Source organism: Anomalospiza imberbis, chromosome 19 (genome assembly GCF_031753505.1).
Source record: "Anomalospiza imberbis isolate Cuckoo-Finch-1a 21T00152 chromosome 19, ASM3175350v1, whole genome shotgun sequence".
Classification (NCBI taxonomy): Eukaryota; Metazoa; Chordata; class Aves; order Passeriformes; family Viduidae; genus Anomalospiza; species Anomalospiza imberbis.
In genome coordinates, this window is record NC_089699.1 from 1,005,047 (window position 1) to 1,018,170 (window position 13,124).

The window sequence follows — 13,124 nt, forward strand, 5'->3', positions numbered from 1 at the left end:
CCCCAGGGCTGGCGGTCAGCAGGAACGAACCAAAACCTTGCTGCAGCAGCACGCAGAGGCTGATTTTGCAGGAGGGACTTTGCCGGTGGCTTGTCCAGAGCGTGGTGTGTGTCCTGCTAAAAACTCCGTTGTGCTGCTGCCCATGGCTCCTGCAGGATGCTCCACAGGGTCATGAGGCTGGATGTGCTGGCTGGTGTTGGGGAAATATACAGGGACTTTGAAATTGGATTTAGAGGGGGATTTTGATATGCAGAACCACATTTTGTCTCCAGATGAGGCAGAGCAGAGACATAGGGTCACCCTTGGTTGTATTGGGGAGTGACCTCGAGGGGGTTGGGACATCTTCCCCCTCTGAGTCACACAAGGGGATGCTCATACATTCTGGGTGAATAAGGACAAGTTTAGCTCCCATCTCTTTCCCCCTTGGAGCATGGTAGCAGGTGGCTGCCAGTCCTGCAGGCAGGGAGCAGTGGGGCTTGCATGCAGCACAGGGGCCTGGAGGCCGTTGGGTCTGAGCACCCAAAGGAAGCAGCTCATCCCTCGGGATGTGGGGACAGCCTGGAGCACGGGCTGTGCCCTGCCAAGCTTTTGGGCCAGTTTTATTTCTCTGCTCCACATGGGGCCCAGCTCCCTGCCCAGCTCCCTGCAGCCTGGAGACGCTGCACACAGGATGTCTTGGAATAAACTGGGGAGATGGATTACCTTTTCCTTCCCTCATTCCCATTTTTCATGATACCTGCCTGGCTCTGCTGCCATCAGAGCCTGCAAGCAGGATGTCCCTGTGTGTTATCTTGCCTGTGCCATGCACAGAGCCATTGATCAATCCCAGACCAGCTCAGCCCCGGATCCGTGTGGTGCTGCCCAGGGAAGGGGGACAGACCACCTGCACCCCTGTGCCCTCACGCCTCGTTTTGCTCTTGCAGGGGAAGGAGATGCTGACGCAGAAGCTGCCGCTGTGGCAGCAATCCTGCTCAGACCCCAACAAGATCCCGGACCGCGCCATACAGCTGATGCAGCAGATGGCTGCCAGCAGCAATGGCACCATTATGCCCAGCCCTCTGTCCACATCCAAGTCCAACCTCATCATCTCTGATCCCATCCCTGGTGCCAAACCTCTCCCTGTCCCCCCGGAGCTGGCACCTTTCGTAGGAGTAAGTATCTCTGGTGGAAGCTGTCCTGCCCTTCTGAGCAAAGCCGGAGGGACGAGGCCAGGCCGGTGTCACCGCTGTCCTCGGCAAGTTGCCCTTGGATGAACTGTCACTGATGGCAGGGATGGGCAGCTCCGTGCTGGGCCATCCTGGGATGTGGGGAGGAGCCTGACCTGGGGACGGGCAGCCTGTCCCACCCTCTCCCACCAGAGTCACTGAGCTCTGGCAGAGCAGGGGCTCCCAGGTGCTGACTGGGGAACGCACGAGCTGGACCTGCCTGTCCAGGCTGGTCCCCGAGCTGTGGGACTGAACCCAGGTACCCCAGTAATGGCAGGAGAAAGGCCTGGAATGACCTGTGGGATGAAGGACCCTTCAGAAGAGAGTGTCCCACTGATGTGGGGACACAAGCTGAGCACAGAGCTCAGCAGGGAATTGTCAGGTTTGGGGGAGCTCAGAGCAGTAAGATACCGTAGAGGTGGCCCCATTGCTCCGCCCAGAGCAGCTTGGTTTGGCTGGGAACTAAACCCAACAGGACGAAGCTCCGATTTGCCTCTCTCCCTGGAGCTGTGTCCCACTGGGGAGCTGCAGTGGGATGGCCCTGGAGCTGCAGGGGGTGCCCTAATGAAGCCACTCGGTGTCCCCCTCCCCTCCTCTCTCGTAGCGCATGTCGGCGCAGGAGGCCATGCCGGTGATGAACGGAGTCTCAGGCTCTGACAGCGACGGGTACAACCACTGGTCTGAGATGAAGCCAGCACAGCCCAAATCTTTATCTCCTCCCCAGCCTCAGAAGCAGCTGAGTGACTCTTACTCCAATACACTTCCAGTTCGCAAAAACGTGGCGCCGAAAAACAGCTACGCCTCAGGTGAGGCCCCGGCCCCGCTGCCGGGGGCCCTGGGGCCGGCTCTGCCGGACGGTGCCCGCAGGAGAGGTCCAGGGGACCGGGTGGGGATGGTTGTTGTGGGTGCTGGTGGTGAAGGGACAGTGTCCTCAGCATCCCTTCAGCATCAAGTGCTGCTTGTGCCTCCTGACCTGGGCGTTATCAAATGCTGGAGCTGGGCTCTGCCCTGGGATTTCACAGGATTTCCAGGAGGCAAATCTTGTGGAATCTGGCACAGGGAACCTGCTCCCTTTGCCGTGGCTGGTGGGTGATGCCGAGAGCCTGATCCTGCTGGTTGAGGGGGAAGGTGTGAGTCGCAACGAAGTTTGTAGTACAACCTGGGCTGAAATAAGGAGGGGTGTGGACCTGTCCTGTGCCTGGGGATGGCCTTGGGGTGAAGGATTTGGGGCACCCACTGGTGTCTGTTCCCCCAGCTGAAAACAAGACACTGCCACGCTCCAGCTCCATGGCCGCCGGGCTCGAGAGGAACGGCCGGACGAGGGTGCAAGCGATTTTCTCGCACGCTGCCGGGGATAACAGCACCCTCCTGAGCTTCAAGGAGGGAGACCTCATCACACTGCTGGTGCCCGAGGCCCGGGACGGCTGGCACTACGGAGAGAGCGAGAAAACCAAAATGTGAGTGTGCTGGGTGTCCTCGGGAGCAGCCTTGTCTGGACCTTCCGTGGACAAACCTGGGTTTGGCTTCATCCCCGCCTTTGCCTTTCAGGAGGGGCTGGTTTCCTTTCTCCTACACACGGGTCCTTGACAATGATGGCAGCGAGCGGGTCCACACCAGGTAGGAGCATGGTGTGGGGTGACAGGGAGTCTGTGTCCTTGGGGCGGGAATTAGGAATTCCTTTGGAATTCTCGTTAGGAATAACAGCACAGCGGGGTGGTTGCTGCCTCTGGGTGGCTTTTGCCACGAGTGGATGGGTGGCCTGGGGGGTCTTCGCACGGAGCTGACGCCTCTGCTCTGGGCCCCCAGCCTGCAGCAAGGGAAGAGCAGCAGCACTGGCAACCTGCTGGACAAGGACGACATCTCCATCCCGCCGCCAGACTATGGCATGGCCTCCCAGGCCTTCCCGGCACAGGGCGGCAACACCTTCAAGCAGCGGCCGTACAGCGTGGCCGTGCCTGCCTTCTCCCAGGTGAGCTTCTCCTGCCAGCTTCTCCCACTCCGGAGGGGCGTTTGAGCACTGGGAGATGCTGGAGCAGATCCCTGGGCACAGTCCCTGCTGCACTGGCTGGGGCTCTGCAGCTAGCTCCCTGTCCCACTGGGATGGGATGAGCAGGAGCATTCCCGGTCCCCATCCCGGCGTGCTGTGGATGCGTGCGGGTGCCGAGGGTGGCTCTCCAACCTCTGTTCGTTGTTTTAGGACTACCTAATGCCCTATGGGTGTGCAATTAAAGACTATTCCAGTGGCCTCTGCCAAGCACCCTCCGCTCACTACAAGCCTTACGCTAGGTCGACAGCTGTAAGTCCGACGTTTGCAATGTTTCCCTTGGGATTTATGGAAATTTGGCTGCTTTGTGCCTGGTGATCCACGTGCCTTGCCTGGACCCTGCTCCTGCCGAGCACCTCTGCTGGGGTGAAGGGATGCAGGGAGCCCATGGATGGGGAGGAACGGGCAAGGCACAGGGAGCAGTGGCACAAAATGGCCCCGTAAACCCCCAAAGGACAACACTTGCCGACTCCATGGGAGTCTCCCACCAGAAACAGGCTGCTCACAGGCAGCTGGAAGTGTTTTCTCTGGCATGTGCCACTTCAAGCCGGTGACAGTCCCATGGGGACACTGGGGCAGATCCTGGACAGGATTCCAGAGTGTCCAAAGCAAGCCCAGGGCTTCTTGCATAACAAGCCAGGGAGGATGCACAGCAGATGGGATCAGCCTAACCCAGGAGCTATTGGTGTAGGGGAGCTCTCCTACCACAGTAGGAGAGCACAGTGGGATGAGCCACGCTGGCATCATGTGCTGGCAGATGGGGAGAGGACGAGGAGGGAGAGAGAAGGGCAGTCAGCACCGACCCTTCCACAGGGCACGTCAGCTGGGATCTGGTCCTCTCTGCAGGGAGTGGGGTGGAAGCACAGCCCCACTTCTTGCTGTTTTGCTGGGGTTTCTCAGCAGGATTTGCTGCTGGGGTTGGTATTTTGGGACTGGGACCATGCCTGGGAAGGTGGGAATGTGGGTCTCTAGTCACTGGTGCATGGCCAGCTCAAAGGCCAGAGATTCCCCCTCTTTCCTGGAGTTTTCTCCATGTTTGTCATGGAGAGCAGAGCTGCTCCAGTCGTATCCCGGGGCAGGCCCTTGCTCAAGGAGAGATGTCCTTGAGGGATTTCTCCAGGCCTGGTCCCCACCTGGTCCCTGCAAAACCTGCTCAGCACCGGCTAAAGGAGAAAATGGTCCAAAACCCTGTGGGTTTCTGGTGGGAGTGAATCCAGGCAAACCCTCTTTCCACAGAACATTTCACTGGTGTCTCTCAGTCGTGCAGCCCTTTTCCAACAGTCTCAGCATCTCAGCAGCAGCCAGAGCTCTGTTCCTCAGAGGGGCTGGGCAGAGCAGAGCAGGGCTCTTCCAGCAGTTGCTTTTCCATGTCTGGCCAGATAAATCCTACAGGGAGTGGTGGAACTTCAGTCCCTGATGTCTGAATCCCACTCCAATCATCTCCATATCTTCCTTTCCTCTCCAAATGCATCAGCTCTGAGCCCTGGGTCCTGATGCACTTTGGTTTGTTCATGTGACCCTCCGGTGGCACCTGAGCAGGCACAGCCCACACGTCCCTCACTGTGCTTCCTTCCCTCTTCTCCACAGGGTCTCGATGACTACGGGACGAGGTCCGTCAACAGGTAAGATGTCACCTTCCCGTCACGTTCCCTGCGAGCTGTTGGTGTTGGCTGTGGGCGAAGCCGTGGGGCTGTGTCCCCACAGGGGTTCCTGCGTGGGCTCCCTGGGGACTGGCAGTGGCTGGGATGGGCCAGGTCTCATCTGTGAGAAGGGGGGACCCAGGGAGGGCAGGTCTCAGGGCCAGCCTGGTGTCCCCAAGCTTGTGCTCCTCCAGAGAGTCGCGTCTCCCGCCCTCCTCCAGGCTCACACCTGGATATGGAAGCCAGGGAGAGCCCACGCTCCGGGGCCTTTTCCTCCATGCCCTCTGCCTCGGAGCTGCCCCGTCTCACTCCTGGGGCTGAGCCCGAGCCCGTGGCTGGGGGGAGCTTGCCGCCCGTCCGTGGTGGTCCCGTGGCGCCGTGAGGGGAGCTGGGCTCGCTCCCGGCTCGGTGCTGCCCCGCGGCCACTCTGGCATCTCTGTGCTTTGTTCCGCAGCGGCAGTGGCAGTTTGGTATCAACGGTGTGAGGACACCTGGGCTCACAGCGGCCCCTTGCTGCTTGGAAGAGCTTTCTGCTTCTTTCCCCCCCCCTTTTTTTTTCCTTCCCTTTCGTTTCTCTTTCTCTACTTCTTTTGGATTTGAAACTCTTGTGATCTTCAAGGAAACCATGGTGCTTCTCACCCCTCCCTGGTGTTCACAGTGCCCTTGTTTCTGAAGCCTTTTTGGAGCAGAAACTGCTGCCAGGTCTGTGCTCACAGCCCAGGTGCAGTTGTCACTTAGTGGGACCCGGTGTTTGTCCTCCCGTGTGATGTTAGCAGTGCCCTGTCCCCCCCAAGGGGCCGCGCCGGCCGCCCCGCACGAGCCTGGACCAAACTCCTAGACTGGATCACATATGCATGGCCTCTGGTGTCCGTACTGTTACTGAGCATCCGGGATGCCCGCGCCCGGGATGCCATTCCTGGAGGGGGGGCAGCGTCCCCGCGCCTCCCCATTGGCCCGATCCGCTTCCATCCTGCCGTGGTGGCTTTGGGAGAAGCGGATGGCACAGAGCTCCCGCCCCAGGGAAAGGGCTGCTTCTGGGCTGGGGTCCCACCGGCCGTGGGAACCCCCCCGGAAGGGTTACTCCTGGTTGTTTTATAAATATATATATATATATATTTTTTGTAGCAAGGTATTGTTACCTCACGTTAGGGCTGGGGCTCCGAGGACTGCTCGCATGCCCAAACCCGGCTTGAGCGAGGCAGTGCCCAGGGGGCTCCCACCCCGCACTGGGGGTCCCACTCCCGCACTAGCCCGGCCGTAGCCCTCCCAGTGCCCGTGGCCGTCTCCACTGCAAAGCTGTTCACGCTTTTTTCTGATGTGATTTTTAAGACCTCTGACATTGCCTGTTTACTGGGACATTGCTGGCAATAGACCCCCCCCGCCCCACCCCACGACCAGTTTTTGGGTTATCTCCTTGCCTACGGACACACTGTTCTGAGCCCCTCCTGCATCGATGTCCGAATTTTGCTAAGGATTTTTAACCCAGGATATTTCACGATGAATGGCTGAATGTAGAGGGGAAAAAAAAAAAAACAACAAACCACAAACCCAGCCTAGCAAAGCCTGTGTGGAGATTGTAAAGTGCTGAAAAACCTTTTTTTAAAAGCCAGAGAGAATTGTGCCCTGTACTGAGTTATTGTTTGAATAAAAGTTTTATTTATTGCATTGAGCTGGGCCTCGGTGTCTTTTTCGGCTGCCGTGCCTGCGTGCTGCCCTCACCGCCTGCATCACCCACCGCGCATTCCCAGGCCGTGTTTTTGTTCCATGCTCCGTCCCCGGGGACGCTGCCTGTGCGCGCTCAGCCCCGCCGGCACTAAACAGCTTCGCTGAGCGGGAGCAGCGACAGCTGCTTTAGGGCCGGGTCCCCCTCCCTGAGTGTCTGAGGGGTGATGCTGCTCCTGCTCCCGCATGCCAAGGCTCCGGCTGCGCTTTCCCGGCGGTGGGAAAGCTGCGATGGCCGGCACGGGGGGAAGGAAGCCACCCCCTCCCTTCCGCAGCCCCCGCCGTGCCCGGCCGCTGCACTCCCACAGCTCCCTGCTAGCCGTGCCCTTCCTTCCCCTCCTCACAGCACCAGCGACTCGATAAACACGACTTTTCCTCCTTTTTCTTCTTTTTCCTCCTGTTTCCTCTGCCTGCCGGCGCTGGGTGCGAGGTGGCCAGCAGGCTCTCGAGCCAGGTGGCCACCGGCCGGCTCGTGGCCTTAAGTCTCTCCTTAACCACGACCTTCTGTTCCCATCAAGCGTCCAGGCGTCCTCCAACCTGCCTTCTGTTTCCCTTGCAGCCCCGATGTTGAAGTGGCCAGGTTTTGAGGTGTCCCTGCCCGTAGTTAGTAAGTGACGGTGTCGCGGGGCCGAGCCCTGGGTGCGCTGGGCAGCGGGTGACGCCGCGGGGCTGCGCGGGGACAGTGCCACCGCTCTGCTTCCCGCTGCACCGGCCGAGCGCGTCCCCTCCCTCCGTCACCGCTTGTCCCCGTCCCGCTGGCGGCTCCCGGGGCTCCCTGGCTGCCTGTGCTGCTCGCCCCGCTGCCGCGGCTGCGCTTGCCGGGATGCTGAGCTGCTACTGCTGCCCCGCTCCCCGTAACCAGCTTTGGTTGTAGGTGTCCGCTGGCCCCAGCCCCGTCCAGCAGCGCGGGGCACGTCCGCACTAACCGCAAGTTTTTTGAGCAGCTTTTTTTTGTTGTAGACTCGTCCCAGGAGCCTCCTGGTCCTGGCCCCAGGGACGGGATGCAGGAGCCTCCCCAGGAGTCGAGACCCTCCTCGCTGGCACTGCAGAGCCTGGAGAGCTCCTTCCCCATTTCTCTTTGACCCATGAGCTGCTTTCCCTGGAGCTGCAGGCTCCATCCCAGTGGCTCTTCTCTGCCAGTACAGAAAGAGTTAAATGAGCCCCGGGTGACTCATCAAAGCAACTTTTCCTCTCCCTCCAGTCCTGAGAATCTATTTTGGCATCTTGGGAGGGAAAGTGATCTAAGCATCTGCATTAATTAGGTGTGAAATTAATTACCCTATTTTTAAGCAAAAGTAATTTATCTTTTAAGGAAAGAAAAAGCGAACGTGGAGAGGTGAGGGATGGCAGAGAGGGGGCCTGGGGCTGACAGTGAGACCCTGTCCCAGAGGGCTGCAGGTCCCAGCATCTTCCTTTCTGCTCTGGGAGATGGCTGGGGACATCCCAAAGCTTCTGGGGACATCCCAAAGGTGCTCGGTGCAGGTGCACATGGTAACCACATCACTTTACCTGAACCCACGTCAGGGGTAGCAGGGCTGTGCCCCCACGGTGGGTGACTGGCCAGAGGCCCAGCTGTGGGACCTGGTGTGGGGGGCTGTGGCCATTGCTCCCGCTGGGGACAGGATTGTGTGGCTCTTGGGGAGGGCTGGGAGCAGTGGGCAGACGAGACAGAGGGGCTGCAGGGAGGACAGGGGGTGCTTGGTGGCTCCCCAGGCAGGCAGAGGGACCCCCAGAGCTGCCCACACCTCCCGAGAATTAACTCCTGCTGGGAGAGGACAGAGGGGACCTCCTGGAGAAGGGGTAAGGATGCTCCCCGTGCCTAGGCAGTCCTTGCACCCTGTCCTGGCCAGGTGACGATGGCAGCAGGAGGGTGCTGGGGACACCCCAGGTAGGTGAAACCCAAGGTCAGCCTGTCTGGGCTCTGGACTCTGACAAGCTCATCCAGCTGTCCTTAGTCCCCCACACTCTTCCTCTTGGATATTAACTTCCCCAGAGGCAGCACAAGTGCTCTGCAGGGAGCTGCCAGCTCTGCCCTTGGCCAGGAGGTGAAGCCATAACCCCCTGCTCCAGGGCTGGGTGATCCTGCAGTGCTCCCATCTGTGGGAACTGTTGGAGCCCAGCCTTGGAGGAGGCGGGAGCAGCTTCATCAGCCCTGGACCCCAGTGGCAACCCCGGCTTTAGGCTAAAGGAGAGCAAGGTAGGAGAACATGCCCCTGCAGCTGCGCTTGGCTCATCTCTGACCCACCACGGCTTAGCTGGGAGAGCAGCTGAGGAGTGATGCAGCTCCAGGAGCGGGGCAGCTCCAGGAGTGGGGCAGCTCCAGGAGTGGGGCAGCTGGGCTGGGGGCTCCACAAGGCAGAGCTTTTCCAGTTTAAGCCCTTCCCAAATGCTGCTGGTCCCGGGGTCTCGCCAGTCGCCGCTCGCTGTGCCAGTGCCCTGTCTTCTCCAGGCCTCCACACCCTGTTAACTCTTCCTTCCTCTTCCTCTTCCTCCACAGGAACCCCTTTGCCAACGTCCAGCTGAAGCCAACGGTGACAAACGACCGCTCGGCTCCGCTCATCAGCTGATCCGGGAGCGCTGGCGCCCGCGTGGCACTCGCCACCTCCTCATCCTCCTCATCCTCCTCATCCTCCTCCTCGCTGCTGCATGTCCAGCTTCCCAGGACTCCATTTTTAGGCGGAATTTATTAATCCTGCTGCTTTGAAAGCCAAAGGCTCAAGCTAGTGCCCTAGTTCTCTCTTCTCTAGACTCCCTCTGTGGCAGGGGGTCACAGCGCTGCCATGTCACCTGTCCTTTGCCTGTGCTGAGGAGTGCGGTGGCACTTCCCGGAGTCAGAGCAGCATGTCCCAGAGCCGGCGTGGCTCCCAGGCCCAGCAGCAGCTTGCTGCGGGTGGGGAAACGGGCTCAGCTGGAGAACAGCTCTCCGTGGGCTCACAGTGCTCCAGGGGGGCAGCAAGGCAGAGAGGACGCGGTCCCCCTGCTCTCCCTGCCCAGACAGGAGGGACCCCCAGGCCAGGCAGGACACCGGGACACCCCGTGCAAGCCAAGGCATGGTGGGCGGCACAGGCAGCTCCCAGGCTCCCACCAGACCCCGGGTGCCCACCCCATACGCCAGGCTGGGACAGGGCAGTGGGTGCCAGCACTGCAGCCCCCGCTGGGATGGGGTCAGCTCCGGTCCCACAGCTCCTGCTGCGCCAGGGCTCGGGATACTGTAGGGAATTACGGTACTGCTGTAAAATATAAGCTAGGAAAAAACCACTCGTGGAGGCGAGGGCAGTGTGTGAGTGAGCCTTGGGGTGCCCCTGCTCCCTGCAGACAGGAGCTCCCATCCGGACCTCTTGCTTGGCTGTTTGCTCTTCCTCTATTCCTAGGGCTGCATGAGAGAGAGAGATAGATAGAGATAAATATATATAAATATATATATACACACTTGCTAAGCTTACTGCTGGGAGTGCCCATGAGTAAGGTGGCTCCCGCAGCCCTTCCCGCAGCTCCTGAGTGACCAGTGTCACATCCTTGCTCCAAAAACAGGGAGAAGAGGCTTTCCAGGCAGGAACTGTCTCCCATGGATGAGGGCTTGAAACAGAGATTTTGCTTTTTCCGCTGTATTTCTCCTTTTGCACTTTCTGATCACTGGTGCAGCATGTCCTGGACCCCACAGCCCGGGCAGTGGCTGCTTGGCTGGGCACTGGGCAGGGCAGTGTCCCCAGCCCAGGGGGCTCCGTCCCAGTCGGACACGGTGGCTCATCTCTCCCATGTCCCCTCTGATGGGTTTTCCAGCTCCACTGCGGGAAAACAGCTTCTCCTGTGACCACTCAGGCTCCAGCTCTGCACGAGGGTTCCCAGCTCCATGATGTGCCTGCCTCCTCTTCCTCTCCTGTGCCTCCTCTTCCTCTCCCAGGGCTGGAGCAGATGGGTGGGGGCCAGACAGGGCAGGGGTGAGGGAAAGGGCTCTGCAGGGGGCTGGGGCAGTGGGTGGGAGAGGGCTGGTGGTCACAGCCCGGGCTGGGGACGGGCCTGGGGTCCCCTCAGCCACTGCGGTGTCCTCTTCCACCCCCGTGCCAGGGGCTGTCCCCCGGGCCCCCCAAGCTGCCACCCTGGCTCCAGCCCGCCCCCAGGGGCTTCGCTGCACCTCCTGGTTCGGTGGCACCTGTAAGACGTAACCTGAAACAATTTTTTATGAGAAAACGTAATTTATGAGCAATTCAACCTCCCCCAGCCCTCCCTCCTGCAGCGTTTTCCCTGGCCAGAGGCTCCTGCCTGGCCCTGGAGCGTGGCCGGGGCCCTCTCGAGCTGGCTTCATCCTGGGTGCTGGGCAATGATCGGGGCAGCAAACGGCTTAAGATATTTTAAAAACTTTATTATTGGCCCGATGAGATTTGACACACATGCTGGGAGCTGTATGGAAATCAGCACTGATAAAAAATACAGCAATTATGACCCGTATTGAGAAAATAGACCATGTAAGAAGAGCCTTTCTATTAAAAAAGTTACCCAAGCCACAGCTCTGTCCTCATCTGCCCTCCGGGGCCAGGACCTGCGGTGCCATAGACCAAACCCGGGGTGTGGGGTGGGGGCTGGGCCAGCACCCCTGGGTGCCAGGGGCTGAGCCAACCCCCGCCGTGGTGTTGGGGGGTGTAGGGAAGGGGGGGATCAGGGGGTAGGAGGGTGGGTGCTGCAGGAAGGGAATCCCAGGAGCAAGCCCTGGGTGCTGCACCCCCAGTCAGGGCAGGGGGTGGGCCCCTCTTGTAAAGGATAAAAAAAAAAAACTTGGGAAAATTGGGGTGGGGGGGTTACAGGCCAGGTGGGGGCTTAAATAAAACACTTAAATAAGCACTACTTGCTTAGTAGGGGGGAGGAGCCAGCAGTGGGGGTATGGGGTGGCATGGCCACCCTGGGGCTGATGTTTGGGTCCCCCAGGGTCCTGGCAGTAACCTGGACTGGGGAACAGCCCCTGGCCCCCACAACAGCTTCCTGAGCACCAAGGGCACTCCAGCTGGGATACAGCTCCAGGCTGGGCTGGCCATGGGAGGGGGTGGGAGAAGGGTGGGTGACAATGGGGACACCTCTGCCAGCACTGGGACCCATGGCGGTGCCAGGCTGGGGTGGGGACGGGCTCATCCACAGGTCCTGGTGCCAGAGCTGTGTCCAGCCCAGGACGGGACCATCCTGTGTCATGGAGCAGAGCCCCTGGCACCAGCCCCATCCCACGAGGGTGCTGTCTGTGCCGTGTCCCTGCACGGGCACACCCGTGTGCCCTCATCCCCCTGCACAGGAGCCAGGACAGGGGCAGGGGCTCAGGGGGGACATTTCTCACCTCAGGGTTTGGTCTATAGACCCCAAAAGGAACCAGCCCTGAATTCAAGGTTTCGCTCAGCTCCGCTTACTTCTATTTCCTTCCGGAAGCTGGAATTGCACAATTATCCTAAGCCTCGAATGAATTTAAACAAAAAAAAAAAAAACAAAAAAAAAAAACAAAGAAAGAAAGAAACAAACAAACAAAACCCAAAACAGAACAAAGAACCACGAGCGCGCCCCCCTCCCCCCCTCCTCAATAAGTCTCTTTGGCAGCAATAACTTAAAATCGCATCAACGTGGGTTCAGTCAACAGCAAGTTTTGGTTTTGGGGTGGGTTTGGGGTTGGGTTTTTTTAATAATTTTGTTTAAATACAAAAATAGTCAGGTTGGTGGGTCCCGGTGGGGGATACTCCCTCCACAACCAGCCCTCCACGTGTTGCTCCCTGCTACAATGGGCAAGGGTCCCAGCAGTCCTCAGGGTTCCCAGCTGGGACTGATCCCTGCAAACCAAGGGAGGGGAGCTCCAAAGCCATGGGGACCACTCTGGGTAGCCAGTGGCACCCCTGGCACAGGGAGTGACATCCAGAGTGGCAGCAGCCAGTGGCCCCTCAGTCAGGAATGTCGTGGAGTGCCTCTGGGGTAGCCACGGGGCAGCTGTGGGGCCGCTGTGGGACAGCCAAGCTGCCACAAGGTGTAAGACTGAGCACACGGCACAGGGAGGGGACAGCCCAGGGGAGAAGGGGTGTGGGGACAAACCGCCTCGGGGAGCACATGTGGGCAAGAAGCCAAGGGGGAACTTCACAGGGGAGGACACTCCGCAAATGTTAGCAAGGTCAGGGCGCTACCCTTGAAACGCTATAATTTATATATATATATGTATATATATATATATAAGTGTCTATTTTACACGCACGCTCACAGCCACCCGCACACGGCGTCACTGTCACCCACCGCCTGGCCCCGCGGGGGCCGCGCCGGCCCCGCTCCCACTCGAAGCAGCAAACGAGTTCCTTGCGATAAAATCTGCCTAAAAACTGCCGAGCGGGGTCTGGGAGCCCACGGGCGGCCCCCGCGCCGGCCCCGCCGGCCTGCGCCACCCCAGTGCCAAGGGCAATGCCGGCTGCGTCCCGGCGGGCTCACTCCCGGTCACCGTCTTCGCTGCTGCCTGCAACGAGCAGAGAGAGCCGTGAGAGGGTCCCGGACCCCTGCAGGACA

The 13,124-nt window shown here is 59.7% G+C and overlaps 2 protein-coding genes across 14 annotated transcripts in view; one reads left to right on the plus strand and one right to left on the minus strand.

Annotated features, from left to right (window-relative positions):
* BAIAP2 (BAR/IMD domain containing adaptor protein 2) overlaps window positions 1–10,469 on the plus strand; it is a 38,428-nt gene extending 27,959 nt beyond the window's left edge. Inside the window, exons 8-16 of one of the 8 annotated variants that reach the window (XM_068209898.1) lie at window positions 924–1,151; window positions 1,810–2,011; window positions 2,461–2,662; window positions 2,754–2,822; window positions 3,012–3,174; window positions 3,403–3,501; window positions 4,837–4,871; window positions 7,171–7,218; window positions 9,109–10,469. In XM_068209898.1, the coding sequence (XP_068065999.1) occupies window positions 924–1,151; window positions 1,810–2,011; window positions 2,461–2,662; window positions 2,754–2,822; window positions 3,012–3,174; window positions 3,403–3,501; window positions 4,837–4,871; window positions 7,171–7,198 (1,026 nt within the window). In that variant the 3' untranslated portion in view covers window positions 7,199–7,218; window positions 9,109–10,469. Of the gene's footprint in view, window positions 1–923; window positions 1,152–1,809; window positions 2,012–2,460; window positions 2,663–2,753; window positions 2,823–3,011; window positions 3,175–3,402; window positions 3,502–4,836; window positions 4,872–5,343; window positions 6,426–7,170; window positions 7,219–9,108 lie in introns of those variants that run through there. The other 7 variants (XM_068209896.1, XM_068209900.1, XM_068209897.1 and 4 more) reach the window with 7 other exon arrangements.
* Window positions 1–13,124, minus strand: part of AATK (apoptosis associated tyrosine kinase) — a 175,954-nt gene that overhangs the window by 144,441 nt on the left and 18,389 nt on the right. For 3 of the 6 annotated variants that reach the window (XM_068209878.1, XM_068209876.1, XM_068209879.1), the window contains exon 14: window positions 12,068–13,074. In XM_068209878.1, the coding sequence (XP_068065979.1) occupies window positions 13,046–13,074 (29 nt within the window). In that variant the 3' untranslated portion in view covers window positions 12,068–13,045. Of the gene's footprint in view, window positions 1–10,604; window positions 10,776–11,848; window positions 12,018–12,067; window positions 13,075–13,124 lie in introns of those variants that run through there. The other 3 variants (XR_011005301.1, XR_011005300.1, XM_068209877.1) reach the window with 3 other exon arrangements.